The 15,097-nt window shown below is 45.0% G+C and overlaps 1 protein-coding gene across 4 annotated transcripts in view; it reads right to left on the reverse strand.

Annotated features, from left to right (window-relative positions):
* Nucleotides 1-7,999: 7,999 nt before the first annotated feature.
* SMCO4 (single-pass membrane protein with coiled-coil domains 4) overlaps nt 8,000-15,097 on the reverse strand; it is a 55,013-nt gene continuing 47,915 nt past the window's right edge. For all 4 annotated transcript variants that reach the window (XM_081860877.1, XM_081860876.1, XM_081860875.1 and 1 more), the window contains exon 2: nt 8,000-8,881. In XM_081860877.1, coding sequence (XP_081717003.1) covers nt 8,564-8,743 — 180 coding nt within the window. In that variant the 5' untranslated portion in view covers nt 8,744-8,881 and the 3' untranslated portion in view covers nt 8,000-8,563. The remainder of the gene's footprint in view (nt 8,882-15,097) is intronic.

Below are 15,097 nucleotides of genomic sequence, written 5' to 3' on the forward strand. Positions count from 1 at the left end.
CCAACATCTGTGAAACTTGCAGGAATAGACTTGCAATGAAGCACATTTGGGGGATTTGTGTTTTATAAGGAATGGGAGAAGAAATTGCTTGAGGGAAGGAAAGTTAAGGGGAGCAGGAAAGAGACGTTAGAGGGAGCAGGGCCTGACAATTGCAATGGTGGCGGTGAGAATAATACTATAGGCTGCTTAATTGCCAAAGTGGCTTCGAAACTATAATAACCATTTTAAAAAATATGTTGTTGTTGTTTAGTCGTTTAATCGTGTCCGACTCTTTGTGACCCCATGGACCAGAGCACGCCAGACACTCCTGTCTTCCACTGCCTCCACACATAATTAACGTAAACAATTCCATCAGAGCCTTAAAATGAACACCCTCAATTAAAAGGCACAATAAAACAAACCCACTAAAGCAGAGCAGCAATTAAAATAGTTAAAACAGCAATCAAAACCATTCAGAACAGGAGGTTCAGGTCAGGAGAGTAGGGATCTTTTTTTTTTAAAATGTATTTTTATTAAAGATTTTCTTGATTTACAAAAGTATGTGCAATCTCTCTCTCTCTCTCTCTCTCTCTCTCTCTCTCTCTCTCTGTGTGTGTGTGTGTGTGTGTGTGTGTCTCTCTCTCTCTCTCTTTCGTCTAAAGAGGTGTGACTTCAACAGCTGGCAGAATGCCAATACTGATGGGTCCTCTACTGGCTCACTGGTATCTGTTGACCAGTGGAAGAGGGTGGAGGGGAGAATGAATTAGCTGGGTGGAAGCAGATTTAGCAGATTACTAATTCAATTTTCATTCATTCTAGCCTTTGGTTTACGGTTAATTTTATTTACATTGTTCTTCAAATAAATATTTATGAACCCTGAACAGTCATAAGTGAAAACCCATGTTTAAAGGATTTTGGACACTTACCCCAAGACCTACACCTTTGCAGTTCTGTTCATGTACTAAGGTTGTGACTGCTTTTTGTGGGATAACCAGCCTCATATAACCAACATGTTTAAATCTAATTCAGGCTTCCTCAGACTCAGCCCTCCAGATGTTTTGAGACTACAGTTCCCATCATCCCTGACCACTGGTCCAGCTAGCTAGGGATCATGGGAGTTGTAGGCCAAAAAACATCTGGAGGGCCAAGTTTGAGGAAGCCTGGTCTAATTAATGCATGAAGGGGTTAATACCACAGAGTTAGGTGACCTGCCAGGTCACTTCCCCTTACCTTTGGAAGAAATAGGCAATCAAGCCTATTGCTTTCCGCATCCTCTGTCTGAGATGCCCAGCATGTAAAGTGGATTGAGCTGGTTGCTCCAGCTCAACCGCATGGCTCTCATCAGCCATTCTTGAGTTCCTATACCAAAAATTTAGGAACTTTATAAAGTGATGAAACTAAGCTATATTTTTCTGCTTGTGCATCTGAAGCATGTGAATCTGACCTTTGAAGAGTTGGTAAGTAATACCATTTTTAACTTAGCAAATTTGTGGTCTTTTTCCTATGCTGGGAAAAGAAGGAAAGTTTAGGAAGAAACTTTTTAAGAGGGCATTTTGGAACTCAGAAGGGCACATTTTAAAGGCCTAACAGCTGATATTTCCATGAATATTTTGTGCCTTTAAATCTCTGCTGGGGTTCTCTCAACAAAGAATATTGTCCTATACTTGAATCTTGGCCTCCAGGAATTCTCCTTTGCCAAATTCCTGAAAGCCACTAAAATGCTGCTAGTTGCCTAAACTGCTTTTTTAAAGATGCAAAACACATTATGAGAAGTATATGGTGCAGAAAGTGAATTGTCCTGTACATTATGAGGCAGTCTTGACATTATTCCAATAATTACTAAACGGTCTTTAGACATCCACAAAGGATTATAAAGACAAAAAACCCAAAATTGTTACCTTTCCCACGTGTATCCATTAGCACCATAAGCTGACTCTACAACTTTTACCCCAAACAATCATTCTTTATTATTACAAGAAGGGGCCTGTTGGGAAAAATATATGTGGGGTAAATTATATTCAGTCAGGCCTGCAGTGTCTCCTACCAATGCTTGTCCACCCACCCCTTTAAAACAAAATGGCTCTCCTTGTTAGAATTCCTGATCCATGATTGCAGTCATAGGATTGTTGTCTTTCACATGACGGTGTATGTTTTGACTCCACAGAGTGGGAAGTGATGAAGACAGGATGTTTGTGTTACTGTGTTCCTTGAAGTGGGACTATTGTCCTTTGTTCATTCTCTTTGCTGTCTGATGCTAGAGAGAGAGGGAGCCATGTTGCAGTGCTCCATGTGTGTTTATATGTAAATCAAGTAGATTAGCCAAAATGCTGAGTTGCCAAGGTCTGTTACACAAGCTGTGAAGACTCTGCAGATCCCTAAGTGTGCCGGTGTTGGTTGGCATCAGTCTCTGTGATGTTCGGGCTGAAGAAAGCTTATGAAGCTCCTGAACGATTGACCAAGAGGGAGGGAACATGCCAGTTGGGCATGTGTCTCTACCAGGGTCCTACTCGAGTGTAGGCTGAACTCCTGACACTCCTATCAGTGCAAAAAAAAAAAGCTTGGTTTGAGGACTACTGAGAAGGGCTTTAAGGAAGAGAGAACTCCAAAGATGGAGCAAAGAATAGCATTAGCCAGGGATGCAGAAAGTGGTCCATCACACATTGTTAAGCTTTAGCACTTCCAATCCCTGACCATTGTACATGCTGACCCGGGCTAAGGAGACCTCCAAAGGACTGCCATAGGTTATCCAGGAGAGCTTTCCAGGTCAGGGGGCTGCGAGAGAAAACCGCCAGCATCCTTTACGGAAGCACGGGATAGAGCTGTCAAAACTCCAACAGCCTCCAGCCGTCAGAAAGATATAGAGAGTTAATTTCCCCTTGTGCTTTTCTTCCAGCGGAGAACCTGTTCCACGGACCTCTGTCGCATTAGAATTCTGGCAGGAACCTTCCCATTCCTCTGCATGTGTAGCAATTATCAAAGAGGTTCCTTTCCTGAAGGAAAAGGTTTCCGCAGCAATAACAACTAGCGGATTTGATGGCTGCCCTGCTTGCCAGGGCAGGTCTTGAGTTAGCAACACCAGACAGAATGCCCCAGAACCACAAGTGCTATTCCCCAAGCATGGTCATTAATACGCAGCCTGGAGGAGCATAAATAAATTTAACACAACTGAATCAGGTTGAAAGCAGATTGCTTAAGTTAGGTACCAAAGCTCAGGGCTATGTTTCATGTCATTCGCATGCATATCTCCTTCCGCCCAAGAACAGCAGCGAGAGAGGAGATACGATGGCCATCTTCCTGTCCCATGGAAAAGGCAGCAAGCTTGTTTACTCCTGCTCCGGTGGGTAGGACTCAAATCCATGGCTTCAATTTACAAGGAAGGAGATTCCAACTAAACATTGGGGGAAACTTTCCGACAGTATGAGTTGTTCTGACAGCAGAACGGACTCCCTCAGAAGGTGGTGGACTCCCCTTCTTTGGAGGTTTTTAAGCAGAGGTTGGATGGTCATCTGCCATGGATGTTTTAGTTGAGATTCCTGCATCCCAGGGGTTTGGACATGATGACCCTTGGGGTCCCTTCCAATCATGATTCCATGTTTCTATGAAGCATCCCGCTTCCACAATCTGCTACAGGTAGAATTGTTGTGGCTAGCATCCATCCGCCTTGAGAGAAAATGGAGAGCGCCTCCAGAGGTAAAGTCAAACTACAGTGGTACCTCGGGTTAAGAATTTAATTTGTTCCGGAGGTCTGTTCTTAACCTGAAACTGTTCTTAACCTGAGGTACCACTTTAGCTAATGGGGCCTCCCGCTGCCACCATGCGATTTCTGTTCTGATCCTGAAGCAAAGTTCTTAACCCGAGGTACTATTTCTGGGTTAGTGGAGTCTGTAACCTGAGGCCTCTGGATGCGAACGGGATCTGTTCCAGAGCCCCGTTCGCATGATGAGCAGAATGCAACCTGCATCTGTGCATCGTGATTTGCCGCGTCTGCACATGCGTGTGACGTCATTCTGAGCGTCTGTGCATGCACGAGCGGAGAAACCTGGAAGTAACCAGTTTTGTTACTTCTGGGTCACCACGGGACGCAACCTGAAAAGATTCAACCTGAAGCAAACGTAACAAGAGGTATGACAGTACTGCATTAGCAGTGCCCAAGTGACCGCCTTGGGGCACAAGCCTGGGCAGTGTGGATGGAGGTCCTGGGCTGCCCAGAAAAAAAGACCTCTCTCTTGGTCTCACTTATGTGGTCCAAAGGAAAGCAGAGCAATACGCTTGGCACCAGCCAGTAGCGTAGGAAAGCAGGGGCGGGACGGCAAGGCACACCAGGCGGCACAGGGGTAAGAGGGCACCAGAGACAGTGTCCTTTCCAGCTATCTCCCTAATAAATCTGTCCCCCAAAAATATCCCCCCAAAAGCTCCTTAGCCTTTTCTTCTCCCGAAGATGTCCTGCAAGGTAGCGGAAGAAGGTAGAATTAAAACTGGTTTCATATGGCACTTCATAGAGTGTCATGTTCCCCATAACCACCCCACGGTTCCTGTCCTGGCAGATGGGATCCTAAATAGGTTTACTCATGGTTCCTTTTTGGGTCAACAAGAGGACTTCCTCCCCATGAACTGGGTTTAAGAATGCAGCCTTCACTCTACTAAGAGCTCTGAGAATATTTTTTAAAGTTTTGTTTATAAGGGGTTTTCAAAGAGCAACCCCGAAAGCCAGAAGCGGCAATAAAATATAGGATTAAAAAAAAAGGAAGCACAGATCCTGTTCAAGTACGGAAAGAAACTGATGTTGGGGATGAGGGGAATTGGAGAAACCACAAGATCTCCACCACTGACCTAGATTTCTCAACTTCACTTCTTCTCCAGTCACCCTTGAGCCATTTCTTCCTAGCATATGGTTCTCAACAGTGCTTTTCTTTTGTGGGAGGGAGATCTTGAAATAGCAAGGTTCTCTTGGGGGACGCAAGTCATTCAGCATGATCCACCTCAGAGGTCAAATATTCTGATGCCTTAGTAATGCGTCCAACCTTAAACAAACGAACAGGAATCCCTTGAGTCCTCTGGCAGTTTCAAATTGCTACAGCTGTGTTTTTTTAAAGCACCTCTCATTTGAAAGAGCTAAGTATTCTCACCATTGTAACGAGGGAAGGACAATCCTTCCTATTCCCCTTTATTTTCTTCCGACTCAAAACAATAATAGTTAAAAAGGAAAAGGAAAGAAAAACTTATTTGCAAGAGCTCCATTAAAGTCTTGGCCCTTTATAAACATCTTACACCGAGATGGGATTCACGCTAAGAAAATTTTGCTGCTAATAAAATCACTGCTATAAATGGATTTGTGGGGAAGGGAGGGCTGACAGAATATATGCAAAATGGTTTTATCAGGTAATGAGCACCTTTGGTGGCTTATCACATGATGGGGCTCGAAGAAATAGCACAGTGTGATTTTTTTTTTTCTGCTAAAAGGATTCTAATAAATCATTCCATTCTGTTGCCGCCTCTTCACGCCCAGAAACAGTTTGAAATCCTACTGCTGAAACACTTAGAAAAGTTTTTGACCAGAATAATGTATACAATTTTAATTTTTTTTTTTAAAAAAAAGAGTATTGAGAGAGACCTACGACCAGCAAATTTGTAAGCCGATGTCTTTTCTCACTTGTTGTTACTGTTTTTCTATACAGCAGAGCTAACTTTTGGCCCTCCAGGTGTTGCCAAACTACAACTTCCATCAGACCCAGAATTTATGTTCAGCAACATCTGAAGAGCAAAAGCTTCCCCCACATATACCGTATTTTTCGCTCTCTAAGACGCACCAGACCACAAGACGCACCTAGTTTTTGGAGGAGGAAAACAAGAAAAAAAATATTCTGAATCTCAGAAGCCAGAACAACAAGAGGGATCGCTGCGCAGTGAAAGCAGCAATCCCTCTTGCTGTTCTGGCTTCTGGGATAGCTGTGCAGCCTGCATTCGCTCCATAAGACGCACACACATTTCCCCTTACTTTTTAGGAGGGAAAAAGTGAGTCTTATAGAGCAAAAAATACGGTAGCTTTACTGTATCTCTCGTTTGATTCTCTACCGTAGGAGAAAACCCTGTTAAAAGGGCAAGCGATGTTCAGCTGACAGACTGCAATACAGAAGATACTTTAGCTACCATTTGGCCCCCTCTCTTAGAAATGTTTCCTTTGGGGCACCGTGAAGAGCAGCTGCCAATCAGTGTAGACGAGACTGAGCTAGAGCAGGATTTCAACAACTTGGGTCTCCCAGCTGTTTTGGGACTACAACTCCCATCATCCCTAGCTAGCAGGACCAGTGGTCAGGGATGATGGGAGTTGTAGTCACAAAACATCTGGAGGGCCGAGGTTGGGATGCTGGTCTAGACAGTGGTTGGGTGGGAGATGCCAGGGTACCCCTTGTATACCACCTGGAGGTGCATGATGGCAGGCAAATCTTCAAAATAAATATATTTTTTATTTTTATGATGTTTGGAGAGTTTAGTGATCCCCTTGTAGAATCACTTCTGAGAATGCACGCTCAGGCAGGCACACTGCACTTGCTGCTTTCTCATCTGTGTGAGTTCAGAAGATACCGTATTTTTCGCTCTATAAGATGCACCAGACCACAAGATGCACCTAGTTTTTGGAGGAGGAAAACAAGAAAAAAAAAATATTCCGAATCTCAGAAGCCAGAACAGCAAGAGGGATCGCTGCGCAGTGAAAGCAGCAATCCCTCTTGCTGTTCTGGCTTCTGAGATAGCCGTGCAGCCTACATTCGCTCCATAAGACGCACACACATTTCCCCTTACTTTTTAGGAGGGAAAAAGTGAGTCTTATAGATCAGAAAATCCGGTGTTTTAAAAAATTGTTTCATGCACCAACCATTCCCACCAATGGGAATTGCTGTCCCAAAACAGCTGGAGACCCAAGTTTGGGAAAGATGGGAGCTAGAGGAATGAAGGGCCTGGTCATTGGAGAGCAGATTCCTACGTATGTTTCTACAGCCTAATGGACCTGAAGATTGACCACCGATGGTTGGGGAAGAGTCATAGTTCTGTGGCAGAACGCCTGCTTTGCATGCAGAAGGTTCCATGTTCAATCCCCTGATAGGGCTGGGAAGGCGCCCTCCTTGGAACTCGAAGCCCCCGAAAAGTTTTCCATCACCCGTTCTCCTTTCCTTCCTTTGCGCCATTTTGTATCGGGCACCATAGTCTCCGGAGGCTCAAGGAGGGGATGTAGATCAGTGGGTAGGACATCTGCTTTGCATGCAGAAGGTTTCAGGATCAATCCTTGGCATCTCCATCTAAAGGCAGTGGAGAAAGTTTCTAGGCTGAGACCCTGGGGAGCAGCTGCCAATCAAGACAACACTCAACCAGATGGACAAATAATTGGAGCCAGGGTAAGGCAGCTTGCTAAATTTTGTTGCCCTCAGTTTTAATGTACAGTGGTACCTCAGGTTAAGTACTTAATTCGTTCCGGAGGTCCGTTCTTAACCAGAAACTGTTCTTAACCTGAGGCACCACTTTAGCTAATGGGGCCTCCTGTTGCTGCCATGCCACCGCCACACGATTTCTGTTCTCATCCTGAAGCAAAGTTCTTAACCTGAGGTACTATTTCTGGGTTAGCGGAGTCTGTAACCTGAAGCATATGTAACCTGAAGTGTATGTAACCCGAGGTACCACTGTATGTGGTTTTTACACCGTGTTTTGAGCAGACCCTCAGTAAATGTTAGAAGTAAGGTCACTTTTTTATTTTTATTTAGGAAAAAATTAAATCACCTGCATGTGGACCACTTTCCAAAATGCCATTTCTTATTGCTTCTCAAACCATTCCAGCCACCACTTAAAGCTACGGTTATCACTGATTACAAGCAGTTTTGCAGGGACAACCTCAAAATCTTAAAAACTATCTTAACACCAGTTTAGCCTCACGGTGAAACCTTTTGTTTGCCCTCTGACGTGCGTTTGATGGAAAACGTTACATAACGGAGCTGGGTTTTGTGTTTTTTGAGGGTCAAGTCGAAAAGAAAGCTTTTATGCAAGACTCATCTTCTTTATTCCAAAAATAAATATATGTATATATATATATTAGTCAAAGTTTTCCAAATGCCATTATAACATTCTGAAAGGGGGGGGGCAGTTTTGTTTCTTTGGAAAGTTGCGAAGCCAACGTACAACGACTCACGGTAACAACACTTGCAATGTTGCCAACAAATTGATAGGCTCAAACTCGATTTATAGAAATTTTCAAAAGCAACAGTGACCCCCCGCCCCCCCCCTTTATGATGAAAGGGTTCAAAAATGGGGAGGGGTCCCTGTGCTCCCCCCTCAAAGTCAAAAAGGCACATGAGCTGGGCGAGAAAACTTATTTTGTGCCATGGTGGCAAATACGTTCTGTGTTTACTGTGGAGTTTGGTTCAAGTCAAAGAAAGAAGATTCCTTTTTTCTTTTTGCAAAAGGATTATTATTATTATGAACTCGGAGATAGAGAAAAGGCTCTCTTTCTCTTCCTCCTTTCGGGGACTTTTCATTTTGGTTTGGTTTTGGCATTGGGCAGAAGAGGAGGCAAAAGTTGCGGCGGAGTTCGACAGCCGCATCATTCCGTTGTGTTTGGGCGAGTCGCCACGTACACAAAGACCACGATCAAAAGCACAACCACGGCCAGCGTAGGGAGCACCACGGTTGTGACCTGCTGTCGCGCTTCCTGCATGGCTTGTTTTCGCTCCTTTTTGTCTCTCGACGTCTCTTTTTTGGGCTTGCCTTTCAGCTGTCTCATTCTCCTCCGGGACTCGCCGTCAATCAGCCAAAACGAACAAACGGGAATCAAGGTTGTGCCGGGATGCGAACGAAGAAGCGCCTCTTCGAGCCAAAAGTTCTTTCCCTCCCAATTCTGAGGAATTCTTGTATTTAAAACCTGGAAAAGAAACAGAAGAGAAAAAATGATTCTTAGGCAAGGACAGGGGTAGCTGCTGAACAAAGATTTTTAAAAATTTCATTACGGTTTTCACAATACAATATCTGGAACAGATAGAATCAAAAGACAAGAAAGAGGGGAAAGATAGAAAGAAAATAGAGGAAAAGAAGAACGGAGAGATAAGAAACATTAAAGATAAAAGGGGGGACTTCTGCTTTTCCATCTGCCGTTACATTAGAAAATGATTATTTAAGATACTCAGTCCATATCTTTTCTACTTTCTGTTTAACTATAGTCAAAGTGCCATTCATTTCTTCTTCCCAAGAGGGAAGCCCAAATTTTTCTTGTTATTAATTAGTTTCTGTTAGTTCCCAGCACCATTCCTCCATATTGGATAATAGTAGGTTCTTCCATCCATTGTGTTGGACAAGGAGTAAATGCTTTTATAGGGGAGAGTGGTGAACCTCAGGCCCAGATGCTGAATGCGGCCCTCAAAGCTGCTCTATCTGGACCTTGGAACTACCGCCCCCCCAGTTCACATCCCACAAAGGCCCTGCACATCCCACAAGTGTCCCAGGGGAGGTCGCATCCATATAACCACAGCATTACAATCACAACTAGACTGATTTTTTTTTTCTACAGGAAGGTTGGGCAGACGTGAGGCTTGTGGAGATCAACATGAACCCTAAGTCACGTGAAAACTAGTGGTTTGGGAAGTAGGGGCAGATAACCAGAATTAAGAAACTGAGCACATGTTCGTCCCGAGAATTTGTTCTCTGCACCCAAACTGAGCTCAGCAAAATCTACTCCGGGTTTCCCATCCTTGTGCCCCCCCCCCAAAAAAAAGATTTCTTCATTTTAGCAGCCTAACTCTTGGGGAGGAAAGAGGGGAGACTTTTTGATGCTCCTGCTGAACAACAGGGGGACAAAAGAAAGCCCTTTTCTTTTGTGTTTTTGGTGCATTTTGATTCATTAACCGTCTGAATTGGTTGCGTTCAGGTTTTAAATCTCCTTTGCCTATACATCACTTACGAGCTACCTTCTCCCCCTAGGTGCACTCCTGGGACTACAACTCCCATCAGTCCCAGCCAGCACAGTTATGGGAGTTGTAGTACACAACATCATGCTGGCGAAGGCTGGCTTTGTACAATATGTAAAACAAACAACTCACTTTATTTTGTAAAATAACGCTGGCTTTGTAAAATAAGTAAAAGTAAATAAAACCTGTCTTCCCATGATGATGATGATTATTCTACCCAGCCACTCAGGGCAGCTTCCAGTAAAATATAAAAACATAATAAAACGTCACAATAAAAAACTTCCCGATACAGTGGTACCTCAGGTTAAGTACTTAATTCGTTCCGGAGGTCTGTTCTTAACCTGAAACTGTTCTTAACCCGAGGCACCACTTTAGCTAATGGGGCCTCCTGCTGCTGCTGCGCCGCCGGAGCACAATTTCTGTTCTTATCCTGAAGCAAAGTTCTTAACCTGAAGCACTATTTCTGGGTTAGCGGAGTCTGTAACCTGAAGCGTATGTAACCTGAAGCATATGTAACCTGAGGTAACATTGTACATGACTTTTATTTTTCTGAAATCATAGGAGCCCTGTGCTCCTTGCACCCAGATCCTCTCACCCCGACATTGTTGTGAATACCTAGAATAACTCAGGAGCTTCTACCCAAAGCATTCCTAAAAAGCCAGGCTGTCTCTCTGGGAAACCAAGGCCCAGACAGCCTTAACAATGCTCTCCTTGTGGAAAAATTAAAGCACTTCATCATGCGGCAGACACTTCTCCAAGGCCACCAAAGTTGTGGCCGAGTTTAATTCAGCTACAAGGCAGGACCCCATTCATTCCAGGCAGCCGGACAAACAAGATAACACCAGCTAAGGGCTTGATGGCAGGAACGAGAATTAAGTGTCCTGTCAATAAGGGGGCCCTCGGCTGCCATCTTGAACAACAGGTCCCAGCCAGAGGTCCACAGCCTTCTGCTTATATGCAAGGCAGACGGTGCAAGGAGGAAACATGGATCTTTTCTCACTGCATTCAGACCCAAGGTGCATTCATCATCTCTGCAAGGCAGGAGGAGCAGGAATCAAAGGGCTTTCTGTGGACAGCTCAAAACCTAGTTCATTTCCCCCCGGCAAGGGCAGGAGAATTAAAGCTCGCTGCGAAAGAATGGTCACGCCTGGACTTTCAAGAGAACAGGCTTTGTCAGGAAAATTTCACAGATGTAGACAGGGGATCGGGTATTCATTGGCCCACAGGTTCACACGGCATCCATAATTGTGTATCTGCAGAATGCACCATTGTGCGCCCCACAATTTTCAGAAGTGTGTGGCCAAACAGGTGTATCGCGAGCTGTTCACGCACAGAATGGTTTCTCGGGACCCCATTGCAGAACGGGGACCCCTGGCAGTCCAAATTGCGGTGTTGAACAGTGTTGTGGTTTGGATCTGCAGCTTGAGGTTGGCTGTGAGAGCTTGCTCCCCGCTTTCTTCTCCCCAAAGTGCTGGGTTTTGCAGTGCGTTGTTTTCAAAATTATTTTTGTAAAGCAGCATCAAAACAGCGAGGGAGGCCAAACGGAAATGTTATAAAGGAGTAAGCCAGGGGTCAGCAAACTTTTTCAGCAGGGGGCCGGTCCACTGTCCTTCAGACCTTGTGGGGAGCCAGACTATATTTTGGAGGGGGGGAAATGAACGAATTCCTATGCCCCACAAATAACCCAGAGATGCATTTTAAATAAAAGGACACATTCTACTCATGTAAAAACACCGATTCCTGGACCGTCCGCGGACCAGGTTGAGAAGGCGATAGGGCCGGATCTGGCCCTCAGGCCTTAGTTTGTCTACCCATGGAGTAAGCAAATGTTCTGAACTCATATGGGGAAAGAACATACCAGGAAATAATCCCCACAATACATAGCAAGCTCCTTCTGTCAGTGTTGGCAAGCTCTCCACATCTTCTGGGCTGGGTGCACCACCACAACCACCTTCTTCTTCTTCTTCTTCTTCTTCTTCTTCTTCTTCTTCTTCTTCTTCTTCTCTTCTTCTTCTTCTTCGATCACTCGTAATCGAGTAAGATTGACTTCCATGAACAAAGTCTTAACAGTGAGTCCGTAAGTGACTGTGGAGGCCAATTCTGGATCCACACGTCCTTCCACAGTGGGGACAATGGTTTCCAGGCAGGAGCTGATCACGGTGAGGGTTTGCCAAGCGTGCCTTCCTCTTCGCACGTTTCTCCCTTTCGTCCTGAGTTCAAGCACCTTCAAAGCCCATGAAAGCTTTGGTAAAGGCTGTTCTCCAGGTGGGGCGCTCGCAGGCCAGTGTTTCCCAGTTGTCTGTGTCGGGTCCACCACCACCAGGGAGCCACCTCCAGAGCCTCTTGCCATACCAAACTTGGAATGTTTACAAGGCAGCGCATATAGGTGTCTATGCACGTTCCTGTATCAAACAGGTATGCATTCTCCCTTCTTCTCAGTCTTGGAATGGAGAAGAGGTTTGTCTTCAGTTCAACCAAGGGTTTTGGAAGGAACTGTAAAGGTAAAGGGACCCCTGACCATTAGGTGCAGTCGTGGCCGACTCTGGAGTTGCGGCGCTCATCTCGCTTTATTGGCCAAGGGAGCCGGCCTACAGCTTCCGGGTCATGTGGCCAGCATGACTAAGCCGCTTCTGGCGAACCAGAACAGTGCACAGAAACACCGTTTACCTTCCCGCCGGAGCAGTACCTATTTATCTACTTGCACTTTGATGTGCTTTCGAACTGCTAGGTTGCCAGGAGCAGGGACCAAGCAACAGGAGCTCATCCCGTCGCGGGGATTTGAACCGCCGACCTTCTGATCGGCAAGCCCTAGGCTCTGTGGTTTAACCCACAGCGCCACCCCTGTCCCTCAGAAGGAACTGTACCTACTGTCAAAATTCCTCTATTCCCCCCCCCCCAGCAGCATATTATGGGAGACAATGTCACTCTTGCCATCAGCAGATGCCTGATGGTTGCGCAGAAATCTACACTGGGTGAGAGAATATGGCTGAATTACTTTTCTTTTCAAAAAATCATTGTTTTAGAGGAAGCTTCTTTAAAAAAAAAAAAAAAATCTCAGTCGGCACATGGTTATTATCTAGACAGCAGAAAGCAAACCAAGAGATGGAAAGGATGGATCTGCGTGAGGAAAAGAGACCATGAAAGGATTTGCTTCGTAAGTAGAGCAAAGCCAGTTTCTGTGGAGTTTGCACATGTGTGCGCCAAGACTTGCAATATGGTTGTTCCAAGTCAGCTGTGGTGTTGCTATACTTATTTTGCAATGTATGGAAACACAACAGAAGCTTAATGTGAGACCACAGTGTGATGCAGCAGCAAAAAAAAAGCTAATGTTATTCTAGGCTGCATCAACAGAAGTCTAGTACAGTGGTGTCCAGCAAGATGAACCCCTCGCAAGACGGAAAACCCGCTAGATGAAAGGGTTTTCCGTTTTGGAGGCGCTTCGCAAAACGAATTTCCCTATGGGCTTGCTTCGCAAGACGAAAATGTCTTGCGAGTTCCTGCGGGCTTTTTCCCCTCCCCCCCTTTTCCTAAGCAGCTAAGCCGCTTATCAGCTGATCCGCTAAGCTGATAAGCCGCTAAAAGCCGCTAAACCGCTAATAGTGCTAATCCGCTAAGCTGTCAATGGGCTTGCTTCGCAAGACGAAAAAACCGCTAGACGAAGAGACTCACGGAACGGATTAATTTCGTCTTGCGAGGCACCACTGTACCACTCTATTCTGCCTTGGTCAGACACACTTGGAATACTGCGTCCAGTTCTGGGCACCATAATTTAAGAAGGATATTCACAAGCTGGAATGTGTTTAGAGGAGGGTGGCCAAGATGATCAGGGGCCTGGAAACCAGTCCTTATGAGGAACGCTTGAAGGAGCTGGGAATGTTTAGCCTGGAAAAGAGGAGACTGAGAGGATGTATGATAGCCTCCTTCTTCAAATATCTTATGGGCTGTCAAATGGAGGAGGGAGCATACTTGTTTTCTCCTGCTCTGGAGGGTAGGTAGGACTCGAACCAATGGCTTCAAGTTGCAAGAAAGGAGATTCCAACTAAACATTCGGAAAAAACTTTGACAGTAAGAGCTGTTTTGCAGTGGAAGTGTCAGGTTGTAGATTCTCCTTCCTTGGAGGTTTCTAAGCAGAGGTTGGATGGCCACCTGCCATGGATGCTTGAGCTGAGATTACTGCATTGCAGGGGGTTGGACTAGATGACCCTTGGATCCCTTCCAACGCTAAGACTCTATGATTCCAACACATACAGTGGAAATCAGATTGGAGAAGAAAATGAAGCGGTCAAAACAGAGGAAGGTGCCTTAGATTGCTCCATCAAGCTCAGAGTCTCAGACTGGGAACATTTCCCATTCCTACCTTGGAGATACCAAAGATTGAACCTTGGGTCTTCTATATGCAGGCCAGATGTTCTAGCACTAAGCTATGGTCCTTCCTATGTATACGGGGGGGGGGAGGGGGCTGCCTTATGCAGCTCAGTACTGTCTACACCAGTGTCTCTCTAACCTGAGGTCCATAACCTGAGGTCTTTCCCTCAAGGAACTACTGGAGCACCCAATACCATGCATGGAATTTGCCATCACAAGACCTAGTGGTGGTCACCAACTTGGAAGGCTTTAGAAAGAAGGTTATAGCCCCACAATGGATGAAATTCACCACTTTTGAACGTTTTGCAAAGTGCCAATAAGCCCTGGAATTGTCAGAATGGCAGCTTTTTTGTGTGTGTCTTGTCTCTTATAAGGTTGGTGGTGATGAAACCTACTCCTAAGCTAGACGTTCCTTCGCTTTATTAAGTGCTCACAATCCAGAAAGGAGATTTTGATGCCAGCGGCTCCATTTTATCCCCAAAGCTGGCTCAGTCTACAAGCAAATGCTGAAAGGAAATAAATGACCAGGAAAATAAAGAACTGCCCTTGAGTAGTTCCACTATGCATTTTTAAAAGACCAGATACTTGTAATTTTCAAGTCACTGCGTTGAATGCTACTGAACTTTTTCTTTCTTTCTTTAAAAAAAATAAATACTTACAACATTCTTGTTTATCAAGGTCAGTAGGGTTTGGATTTAAAAAATAAAATGTATCTGAAGCATCATTTAAAAATAATGTATTGAAGAATTATACCTACAAGAGGTGTGGGGAGGAAAACCTATTCTCAGAAGCCATTTATGGTGTGCCCTTTC

The sequence above is a fragment of the Podarcis erhardii genome (genome assembly GCF_964252035.2).
Source record: "Podarcis erhardii genome assembly, chromosome: 4".
Taxonomy (NCBI): Eukaryota; Metazoa; Chordata; class Lepidosauria; order Squamata; family Lacertidae; genus Podarcis; species Podarcis erhardii.